At 31.1% G+C, this 12,610-nt stretch overlaps 2 protein-coding genes across 2 annotated transcripts; one reads left to right on the forward strand and one right to left on the reverse strand.

Annotated features, from left to right (window-relative positions):
- Positions 1 to 397: 397 nt before the first annotated feature.
- On the reverse strand, positions 398 to 7,925 carry LOC126868651 (uncharacterized). Its single transcript, XM_050624379.1, has 11 exons — positions 7,093 to 7,925; positions 5,406 to 5,991; positions 4,809 to 4,846; positions 4,537 to 4,643; positions 4,353 to 4,408; positions 4,062 to 4,220; positions 3,387 to 3,901; positions 1,682 to 1,779; positions 1,498 to 1,553; positions 1,207 to 1,365; positions 398 to 1,046 (listed from the first exon to the last, which is right to left on the reverse strand). The coding sequence occupies exons 2-11, from the start codon at positions 5,980 to 5,982 to the stop codon at positions 529 to 531; spliced, it is 2,283 nt and encodes a 760-aa protein (XP_050480336.1). The 5' UTR covers positions 5,983 to 5,991; positions 7,093 to 7,925; the 3' UTR covers positions 398 to 528.
- Positions 7,926 to 9,257: 1,332 nt separating this feature from the next.
- On the forward strand, positions 9,258 to 12,481 carry LOC126865019 (tubulin delta chain-like). Its single transcript, XM_050617046.1, has one exon. It carries the CDS (start codon positions 9,874 to 9,876, stop codon positions 11,212 to 11,214), a length of 1,341 nt encoding a protein of 446 aa, XP_050473003.1. The 5' UTR covers positions 9,258 to 9,873; the 3' UTR covers positions 11,215 to 12,481.
- Positions 12,482 to 12,610: the final 129 nt, after the last annotated feature.

Here is a 12,610-nt window from a genome sequence, read left to right on the forward strand (position 1 = left end):
GTAGCAATAAATTGTAGAATAAATCCCTCCAAAAAGTTAGTATTTGGAACAGAGAACTTGATATGATTATTTCTTTTATACCTTTTTACGCAATTCCCTGTTCTCACAGTATGTATTGTAAATTATTTATAATTTTCTGTAATACACCTGCAATAATCTGCATAAAAAATTATGCGGATATCACCATTAACAGTGAAAAATATGACATTTCTTAAATATCTTATCCTAATCCTAAGAAAAGATCCTTATAACACCTTTATAGTTTCATACTTTATTTAACATTTTATCAGATATATCTAAATATCTGCAGATTAATTTACAATAAATTTATATAAAATGTCATAGTTCAAATTTTATCAATAAGGTAACGTACGTACTAAATTGCTACATGAAGACATAAATACAAACAGAATTTAATTGTTCGAAATTTGTACAAATGTACATCTGTATTTCGGACGATAAGAATATATAATTGAATACATTTGAAATATCACTGATACATCGTATTGTACAAAAAGAAAGATTTCTTTATGGCGATGGTGACCAATGGGGCCAAGTTTGGATGGCACTGTATAATGTATCTCCCGGACTTGAAGTCCGAAAGACTTGTCGGTGTCCTAATAATTTATAATCCGGCGCAATTTTACCATTTTCAATGCCCAATTCGATAAGTCGTTGCGCAGCATACAGTTGACTTTTAGGTGGTATTACGGTGTTGAATGTTCCGATAAAAGAAATACCTATGCTAATATTATTGAATCCAAAGGAATGAGCGCCCATAAAATCCCAACTGCGACCAACGTATACGTATCCATCGCCACCAACAAGAAAGTTATAAACGATATCCGACCATTGTTTAGATTCTATGTGAATTGTTTGTATATATCGAACGTGATATGCACATTCTGCTTCTGTTCTACAAATTTCAGTTGCCGTATGACTAATAATCACATATGGTACTGGAAGTTTCATCTTTGTTAAAGCTGTCGTAGGTGGCTGAGCACCCCATTCATTTTGTTCAATGAAACGAACATTTTTTACTTTATCTGTAATTTAACCAATATAATTTAGTTACAAACAACTTGTTGACAAGCAACAGATATATTAACTCTTCAGACATTTTCAGTTATCATTAAGCTACAAATCGATTGACAAGTATAACAAAAATTAACGAATTATAATGAATAAGAAAGTTATGAATATTACCTCCGAGCCCAGAATCTGGAATTTGCGGAAAATCTACAGATGTTGTAGTACTAGAATTACGCGCGAGGTATTTATTCGTAATGTGAATGATAATATCAGGAAGGGCAGATACTAAAAACAAAATTGCTACGCATCCAATGCCCCACAACCATTTTTTTGCTAAAATAACATAAAAGTATTATTAGACGAAAAAGATCATTACATTACTAATATTATTACTAATATATTTATACAGATAATTTTGATAATATTTAGTTTATATGTTTTAATCCTTCCTTAAAAATTTCTTACATCTGTCATCAGCATTTTTTGTTTTAATTTCATAGCACTCATTGATCTTGTTCAATCTATGTCAGAATAAACATATTTTTAAATAAAATGAAAATATGAAAATGCAAATACCGTGCGAATTAAAAATTGCATATTATATATATTAACATCAATTAAGATTATGTCTAGTATAAGCTGCACATACCTTTTTATTCTGGCATAATAAGAAGCACGCACCTTTGATTTTTTCATTATTTTGTTAGCGTAATGACAGAAACAATACGATTTTAAACCCAAAGTACAGTGTTAGAACTAGATCGAAGTACTTATATACTGTGTAGAAAAAAATATGGTCTGCGAAATCGTTCGTAGCTGTCTGCTAATTCTTGAAATTCCCCCGTGTTTTATCAATTTCCTAACGCAGATTTTAAAATATCATTATCTTCTGTCGTTTGTATCATACCCATTTAATAACTGTGCAATGATAAAATTGCATAATTAACCCCTTGGCCTACACGCTATCTGCCCATCGCGCGAGCCATAATAAGCAAGAATTTCGGTCGCGCGTCGTGCCATTCATCTGTTTAGCCGTGTGCCCGAACTGGCGCAAGATGTATACCTCTTATGACATGTATATTTAGGGGCTACAAAGGGAATTGTGAAATAATAAACAATGTTTGAGGACAAATAGTGTTTTTGGATTCGTGGTTTTCGCTTATGGCACAAATCCCGTACCACGAGTCTCGCTCGTGATTATAGGCCAAAGGATTAACAACAAGAGATCTACGCATTTACTTACTGTTTACTTTCCACCAATCTCAAATTCATCGATGTTTCTCACCATTGTGAAAAATTCTATCAATCTTTTCCTAACTCAGCCACGAATTACTATGTTCTTTGCTTCTTCTACATCGGAAAAGCAATTATCGCCATATTACATGCAACGTCGATCATTTATGTTATGGCTGTCAATACACGGCATGTAAACACGTCACCCGCTAAAATGGCTATCTTCGAAACTATAAAATAGTACACGGCTCGCATTTTTAACAACATTATATTGATATATAAATCGAAAAATTATAAACATGTATAAAAATTTTCAATCCCTGAGAGCTCTGTACATTTACTTCCTTTAAGGATGCTGTTACTGTTAGTAACAGTTGCCTTAAACAATATGTGTTCCATAATCAATCATTTCATAAGCATCTATATCCTTTTCGCGTTCCGCAAACTTTCTCAATTAAAACACATCAAAATTGTAAATAAGACTGAACGATTTGCGCTGAAGACGATTCTAACGCCCCCTGACAATGAAGAATTAAAATTTAATTGCTACCTCAATTTTTGGCGGTACAATCTATCTTGTATTATTTAATGTAGCAATAAATTGTAGAATAAATCCCTCCAAAAAGTTAGTATTTGGAACAGAGAACTTGATATGATTATTTCTTTTATACCTTTTTACGCAATTCCTTGTTCTCACAGTATGTATTGTAAATTATTTATAATTTTCTGTAATACACCTGCAATAATCTGCATAAAAAATTATGCGGATATCACCATTAACAGTGAAAAATATGACATTTCTTAAATATCTTATCCTAATCCTAAGAAAAGATCCTTATAACACCTTTATAGTTTCATACTTTATTTAACATTTTATCAGATATATCTAAATATCTGCAGATTAATTTACAATAAATTTATATAAAATGTCATAGTTCAAATTTTGTCAATAAGGTAACGTACGTACTAAATTGCTACATGAAGACATAAATACAAACAGAATTTAATTGTTCGAAATTTGTACAAATGTACATCTGTATTTCGGACGATAAGAATATATAATTGAATACATTTGAAATATCACTGATACATCGTATTGTACAAAAAGAAAGATTTCTTTATGGCGATGGTGACCAATGGGGCCAAGTTTGGATGACACTGTATAATGCATCTCCTGGACTTAAAGTCCGAGAGACTTGTCGGTGTCCTAATAATTTATAATCCGGCGCAATTTTACCATTTTCAATGCCCAATTCGATAAGTCGTTGCGCAGCATACAGTTGACTTTTAGGTGGTATTACGGTGTTGAATGTTCCGATAAAAGAAATACCTATGCTAATATTATTGAATCCAAAGGAATGAGCGCCCATAAAATCCCAACTGCGACCAACGTATACGTATCCATCGCCACCAACAAGAAAATTATAAGCGATATCCGACCATTGTCTAGATTCTATGTGAAATGTTTGTATATAACGAACGTGAAATGTACATCCCGCTTGTGTTCTACAAAATTCAGTTACCGTATGACTAATAATCACGTACGGTACCGGAAGTTTCATCTTTGTTAAATCTGTCGTAGGTGGTTGAGCACCCCATTCATTTCGTTCAATGAAACGAACATTTTTTACTTTATCTGTAATTTAACCAATATAATTTAGTTACAAACAACTCATTGACAAGCAACAGATATATTAATTCTTCAGACATTTTCAATTATCGTTAAACTACTAATTGATTGACAAGTATAACAAAAATTAACGAAATATAATGATTAAGAAAGTTATGAATATTACCTCCGAGTCCAGAATCTGGAATTTGCGGAAAACCTACAGATGTTGTAGCAGTAGAATTGCGCGTGAGGTATACATTCGCAATGACAACGACAATTATAAGAAGCAAAGCTAGTAAACACAAAAATGCTGCGCATCGCCAGGTCCACACCCATTTTGTTACTAAAATAACATAAAAGTATTATTAGACGAAAAAAATCATTACATTACTAATATTATTACTAATATATTTATACAGATAATTTTAATAATATTTAGTTTATACGTTTTAATCCTTTCTTAAAAATTTCTTACATCTGTCACCAGCGTTTTTTGTTCTAATTTCATAGCACTCACTGTTCTTGTTGAATCTATGTCAGAATAAACATATTTTTAAATAAAATTAAAATATAAAAATACAAATACCGTGCGGATTAAAAATTGCATATTATATATATTAACATCATTTAAGATTGTATCTATTATAAGCTGCACATACCTTTTTATTCTGACATAAAAACAAATACACGACTTTGATTTATTCATTATTTTGTTAGCGTAATGACGGGAACGATAGGATTTTAAACCCAAAGTACAGTGATAGAACTAGATCGAAGTACCTATATACTGTGTAGAAAAAAATATGGTCTGCAAAATCGTTCGTAGCTGTCTCTGCTAATTCTTGGAATTCCCCCGTATTTTATCAATTTCCTAACGCAGATTTTAAAATATCATTATTTCCTGTCGTTTGTATCATTTCCATTTAATAACTGTGCAATGATAAAATTGCATCATTAACGACAAGAGGTCTACGCATTTAAGATAAAAGAAATTTTATTTACGCATAAAAAATTAATCAATCCAACATTTGTAGAGAAAATATTTAAAAAGTGTTTAGTATGAGATAAAATACAATAGACAACACCTTTTATTTTGGTATCATTCAGTTATATTTAAAATAAGACTATTTCAAATAGTCAACTATCTATAAATAGTTTCCAGAAAATGAAGACAATCACGGTATCAGACACGATGCAAACGAGCGACTTTCATCCGCGCAATATTGCTGCGATCATATGTCTGTCTCCGTTGTTCTTAGTTAAGGAAACAAAGAAAGAAATATGATTGCAACAATATCGCGCAAACAAAAGTGGCTCGTCTGCATTTAGGCTCAGTGCATTCAAAATTAATCCATCGAAAAAAATGGAGAAGATTTAGATTCCATAGCTAGCCAATGAAACTTATATGTAGCTAAACCTAATGGATTCTATGTCTGTTACGATCGTGTTTACAGATTCCCATAAAAACATCCACAGAAACCTAAACACGCACAGTACCTATCGAGGGCAGACTACTAAAAAAAATTACCGTTACGGAGATCAGGATTTTGTGATAAGATCGCAGTCGAAGCTCCTTTGGTAGTCGACAAATCGGAGGTATTTGCATTCGATGCTTGAACATTATCACTCTTCGCCGTATTGGGTTCCTGTATCGAAGTCGGGTTCGTGTAAACGAACTGCTTTATTGTTACTGGACCTTTATAGAAGGTTTTGTTACCAAGATGCACGTTACTCGAATTCTTCACGCGTACATCACCAAAATTCGAGACATCTGCATTTGGAAGCACCACATTGCCATCGACTGTGGTCACTTCTTGATGTTGCTTAAACACCGCCGGCACGGGTAAGTCTGGTACCCAATCTCCTTCATCGATATCCGTTTCATCATCCTCACTGTCATCTTCTATGTTACTGCACTGCGTAGAGGAACCGGCAAGGCTGCCATTTCCGGTGACGCTAACCACAGTATCAACAGAAGAATGCACTATCTCACCTCCACAGTTTTCGTTATCGCGATTTTCAATGGAGGCGTTGCTTATTTGATTTGAATCTTTTAGATATTGGTTTTCGTCCGTTTGTCGATGCTGTTGCACCAATGTCACCATACCAACACACTGCAGAAAGAAAGAGTCCGTTTAACACGTTACAAAATTTGTATGCTCACGAAAAAATGTAATTACTTATCATACATTTTAATTACGTTATTGTACACTATGAATGTAAGTAGTTTAAATATGCAAATGAAACTATTTTCTTAATGAGGTATCTTCAACCAAGTAGTATAGCATGAATGGAGAACATGTACGATAGATGATAAGTTCATACAATGTGATTAATGAAGAATTTGAGTTTGAAAATGAAATAAGAATAATAAAAGAGATTAGCGATAAAGATACGCAGGTAATAGAACTTAATAATTCACGTTTACGCTGAGATTTGATTCAGTCTTATATTTCGACCAATATATCTCAGTAACAATAAATACGCTAAGTTGCATATAATCATATACATACATTATGACCGATCTATACTTGTGAATTCCAGAACATTAGACATATCATTTGACAAACAATACGTATATGCTATAAATGACTGGATAATCCTTTCATAAAATTTTTTGTAGGATATTATATCCTTTGTTTTCCTAACACATTTCTATTCCTAAGACATTCCGAGCAAACATTATCGTTAATCACTTGTAGAATGGATACATATTTAGAAAGTTACTAATCTATGATCAATTCACATAATGGCCTACAATTTAGATCATCAAAGTAATTTTTGAGGTACCGAATGGCTTGAAATATTTATATTTACATTTGCTCCATTCTTTTCCATTTATTGAACAAATTTAATAACAAAACGAACAAATTATGTTATTATTCTAATTTTTTAATTTTTCAGTTAGTTATGACTAGCTAGTAATGACTTATCGTAATATGTATTTGGAGTGGTGTTAATCGCACTAATAGGGCGAAGATCAATGTATACTATAAAATTTACGCAATCATAAAATACTAAACATGACAAAGCTAAAGAATCGGAAGATGTCAAAGGGAAAACACTTACAAGGAAAATTGTAATAAGAAAGATACAGAAGATGACAAGAAGTTTGATAATAACAATAATAATTATGCAGAAAGTTAACAATGACGAAGAATGATTAAAGTAATTTTAGTTTCAAGTGAGTATCAAGTGAATCATAATGGAATTACCTCGCACAGATCATCGTTTCCATCGACCACAGTCACTTTGTCTGCGCCTCTAATTATTATTATCAGCTTCTAACATGGCGTCTTTATAGTTGAATTTTCATCGACGCTGCTCGAGAGGAAGATATCGATGAACGGAACTCTAAAAAATTGTACGGTTTCCAAATACTTTGTGCATGCCACTCACTGTACATTTACACATGCGATACATATATATATATATAATTGATATAATTATGAAAACACGTTCATAAAGTAAATGTTAATCTTATAATGATTCTGTACTGTCGGACACTATTGCCGGTGATACCACGCGCCTCCGAAGGTCGCAGCTGGAACTTCGACACAGATAAACTCGTGTTTTCACACCCCGTAAAAATGTATGGCACATAAAAAAAATTAGACGTAATCCGACGCGTCGCGGATATTCGTAAACGATTCGACTAATATTAACATCCTATCGCTTCGTTCACTGTCTTCGCTTCGTCTCACGTCGTTTCACAACTCTACGTCACTGCTTTGTGACGTTCAACGAGTTTCACGAAGGACGTGACAGTCGTTAGCACACACGGTTGGAGAAGGAAGTATTCGATACGTCACTGGCGTACATTAAAATGAAGCTAAAGGAAGATTTAAAAAGAAGCTGGTGAAATGTTCACGCCCAATTCATCATTATCAGTTAAGCAGCACTTTTACCATTTCACGAATCTCTTTACGATAAGACACGAGGTCTCAATCAATGAAAACTAAAGCGAGCTGATTAAATAGGATTGTCCAGCGTCGGTATTATCTATCCGTGATTTGTCGTCATGACGAACTGTCGATGATTTGTCGACCAAACCGCAAAATTGTTTGCAATCTCTCTCTCCGTCTTTTTTTTTCGTCGTGTACAACTGGAAATTCTAGTCTTACATCTCGTTGAATTGTAAGTCACTGAAATCCAGAGTTCAACCGTGCAACTTGCTGCTAGCAATATTTATTTTTGTAAAGTTAGATACGATATGATAATAGCAATGAACTTATCCCACTGTGTTTTCTCATCTCACATTTTGTTTGCATGATAATGATGCTTGAAATCAGAGTAGTATAGATTATTACATACCTACTTTTAGATTGTACTTGTTTATTTTTTTATGAATTAACACACGAGTTTATTTTATAATATTACACGCAACCTATTATAATCATTTCCTACTTAACTTTTATGTTACTTCTTATTTGACACTTAAGTCTCGTGTTATCTAAGTGGTTAACGCTCCGATTATACATGTATACATATGTAGCATAGCAGTTGATAAAAAACACTCATGTTTTGAAGATTATCTGCCGAAATATGCAATATGTTTGCATGTTTCAAAGAATCTTTCATTATACATAAAATTTAAATATATATATATGTATAATCTTGTTATTAGTTCAAGGTATTAAGTAACTAAAAAAAATGTTTGGGACAAGTGAGACAAAATAAATTTAGTTACATAATGTTTTACTGTAAATCTTTCTTCCGTTAAAGACATCTACATTACTGGTTTTCGTTAATGTTAAACTTTACCTTACGTTGATATCAAAACATTAATCACGTTAAATACATTAAAAACATCTTCTATAATTTTGTTAAAAAAATTTAATTATTTTATATAAGCAGAGTAATCATTATTGATTTCTTTGTGAAGTTGATTTGAATAGCATATTCTTGGAGCATTTGCGATAACCGTATGTTATAAAAAAAAATTTTTCATCTTTAATAAAAATAACTAATATTCAAGAGAATCACTAATGACACATGCCCGTCTTTAGAAATAATATATTATACCTAGTAATTATAATATTGGTCGTAAACTTTTCAATAGTCTTTATATAAAATAAGGCTTAAATAATATTTAATGACATTTATTGTATGCTTATTTATTCTCATATACGAACTACATTTTGAACTACCAAGATATTAATTTATTTACATACAATGAAAATTTTCTGTAATTTATTTTTATATCGTATACAGATATTTTCGAATATATCTTGTACTAATGTACAAAAATGTTCTATATAATATAATTATATATATATATAATTAATATATTATAATATTAATATAATATATATATATATGTAATTATATTATATATATACCCTTAAATATATAGTACGATATTTATAGTCCGTAAACAGAATGCATATGATATAAATGAAAAAGATGAATGAAGATGGCGAAAGTGCGGGAGGTAAATTTGCAAATAAGAGAAAAAATATAAAGCCGGAAGTTCATTCTAAGCCAATAGATAAATAATAAATAAAATAAAATATAATATTTTTGAAGACATTACAACCAATAATTTACAAACCGTTATTGTTATTTTTAACAATTCCATTGCGCGTTATGATTGCGTGATCTCGCGGTGAGTTATTAAACTATTTACAAACATTACCTTTTACTGATCATGTAGCAGTCCTACTTATAATCTAACTTAAATTTGTTTTTTTTTGTCAATGAACCTTCAAAACAACTTATGTAACCATTCGAAATGAATCTTTTTCTTAACAAGTACACATTTCCTCGATAAAAAAATGTTATACTTTGTATAAATATTAATACCTAATTTACTTTTCTTTATGACTGTCTGTATCTTATATCTTTAAATACAAATCATTTCAATCAAGTCACATTTATATCTATTTTCGTGTATTAAATACGCTTCAGTCGAATGTAACAAGCAAGATGTATTTTTCTGTTTTGATAATATAATGAACTACTTTTGTAACTTGTGCAAATGATATATTTTAATAATGCTTACCATACAATTTGGGCAATGTGGAAATCAACTAGGACATACATTATTCTCAGAAGTATCATCTGATTTGGAATGTGCAAATACAGGTGTATCATATAAGGCTAATTATCAATATTCAGAAGACACATTTAATAAATGGTTTAATGGTATATCTAAAAGTAATCAACGTTTGGCAAGAGCAGTTCTTGTTGATACTGAGCAAAAAGTAATAAGTAAGATTTATAACGATAAAAGTAATTCATGGACATATTCAACAACGAATGTAATTTGTCAAGCTGGCGGAGGTTGTGCAAATAATTGGGCATTTGGTTATATGATAAAAGGATATGAATTAAGCAATGTGATATTAAATTGTGTCAGACAAGAAATTGAAAAATTAGATCATTTTGATGGATTTCTTTTGTTACTAAGTTCTGCAGGTGGAACAGGATCTGGCATTGGAAGTTATATTACAAAACTATTGCGTAAAGAATATGGTAAAAAATCTATTGTTAACACAACAATATTACCATTTTCATTTGGAGAAGTATGTACACAAAATTATAATACATTATTGACTTTAGCAAAACTTTACAGTGAAAGTGATATCAATATTTTAATTGAGAATGAACAGATATATAATATATGTACCAATTTATTGAAGAAATCACCTACAAATTTACAAGATATGAATGAGGTTATTTCAGAAAAGCTACTAGCTGTATTTCAACCAGTAGATTGTATAAACCATAACATAAATTCATTATTATCACAGATAGCATGTCACCCTTCATATAAAATAGCAACAATCAAGAGTAGCCCACATATACCTGCAGCATTCGCAAACTATGAACCTGTGTATAATTGGAATTCATATATACATCATTTAAAGCAAACGCTTAGAATATCAAACTTCAATTCACAGTTAACTAATGTTGAATTAAAAATACCATCTAATTCATTAAGCAACACCACACATCATACATATGCTTGCTCAATATCAAACGTTTTGATAACTCGTGGAATAGCATCAGAACAAGATCCTATAGTAACAGACATATTTAAAAAAAAACATTTATATGCAGACTGGAATACAATTAATTGGTTCACTCATTTGCATCAAAACCGAAAATTCTTAAACCATGATAAATTTCTTGCATTGATAACCAATAATTTCCAAATTTCTTATTCTTTGGATATACTTTTAAACAAAGCTTGGAAGTCTTATGTTCATTCTGCATTTTTACATCAATATAAACAATTTGGTTTAGAAGAAGATGATTTTTTACAAGCATTCGCAGTGCTTGAAAATGTTGTAAAAGATTATAAAGAATTGGTTCCTCATGCAAAGCAATAATAAATCATAATTAGTTTTCATAATTGAAATGTAATAAATAAAACGTTAATTATAAACTTTTTACAACATTGTTTGTGTTCATAAATTTTTACTTGTATCACAAAAGCAAGCTATTTTTCGTGACGAATTCAAATATTGTGTACGTAGGAGTCAAAAACACGTATGGAAGGGTAACTATGACGTCACAAGAAAATCGACCAACTTGCGACGTTGTATATTGCATATTATGTAGGTATAATAGATATCTACGTCTAAAATGCAACAATGACAAAGACAAAACAAGAAATGTAGTAAAAAAAGATAAAAAGAAATTTAACATAGAGAAGACGAGACGTATTTAACAAATCGAGAATGGTTTTCAGTTTAACTTGGAGAGAGTGGGAGAAAGTAAATGAGAAAATGAGCATCTTTGTACTACACATCCCTTTTATAATGTGGGAGTTAGGAATAAGTAGGAAGGTATATTCTGCGCTTGTGCGAAGGGGCGGCTGAATCCAAATGATGCAGAACGAAAAAGTTCTGACCATTTCCAAGAAACAACGAAAATATTTCCAAGAACCGTAGTCATCTATTTCCCCTCTTCTGTTCATCCAGGGAGAATCAAAAGAATAAATTTATGGAGAACGGTATTATATGGTACAGCATCACTGTTAAAATATAATGAAACTTTGAATTTTATTTGATTAACTTTAATTATAATTAAACTTTGAGAATATTGTGTAATATAATTTTTAAAACATGATTATCGATATTTAATAACTAATATATTGGATTATTTAACGCTTACAGATTATTTTAAGATTTAAATATTTTACATATATAAATGATGTTACATATTATTGGGCGCAATCAAATTTAAGTATTTTTTATAATTATATCAATATAGGACATTTTGAAATTTCTAAATAAAATGATCTGTTATGGTTGTCTAAGATATTTCAAGGTCTTACTTTTAGACGCGTTATGTAAAGGTAGAAAAAAAGAAAAGAATCTATGGCGTGGGGAATACTATATAAACAACGACAGATGCACTATCCACACCGTTCTCTAGCATCAGTCAAGCGTTACAGGTACAGCTACGATTGTCAGAAACTCGTTTGCTGCCCCTTCATCGCCCCCACTGCATATCCTAACTATTGAGCACCTTTAAGATTAAGTATACCCCACTACTAATCTTTTAAATCTGGCGATAGTATGTATGTATTGCCATAAAAAAAGACAAGGTTTTTGAATATGAATTAATTACATAAATCTTGAGGCATATGTAATCAACATGGAATTTATCTATTCTTCTTCTTTCATAAAATCTAGAAGATAATGTTCCAAAGCTTTAAGTTAGTGATTTTTCATAATGTGGGGTTGAAGGAAGTAGCGTGTACAGTAGTGGCGCCATCTA

This window comes from Bombus huntii, chromosome 1, assembly GCF_024542735.1.
Source record: "Bombus huntii isolate Logan2020A chromosome 1, iyBomHunt1.1, whole genome shotgun sequence".
Classification (NCBI taxonomy): Eukaryota; Metazoa; Arthropoda; class Insecta; order Hymenoptera; family Apidae; genus Bombus; species Bombus huntii.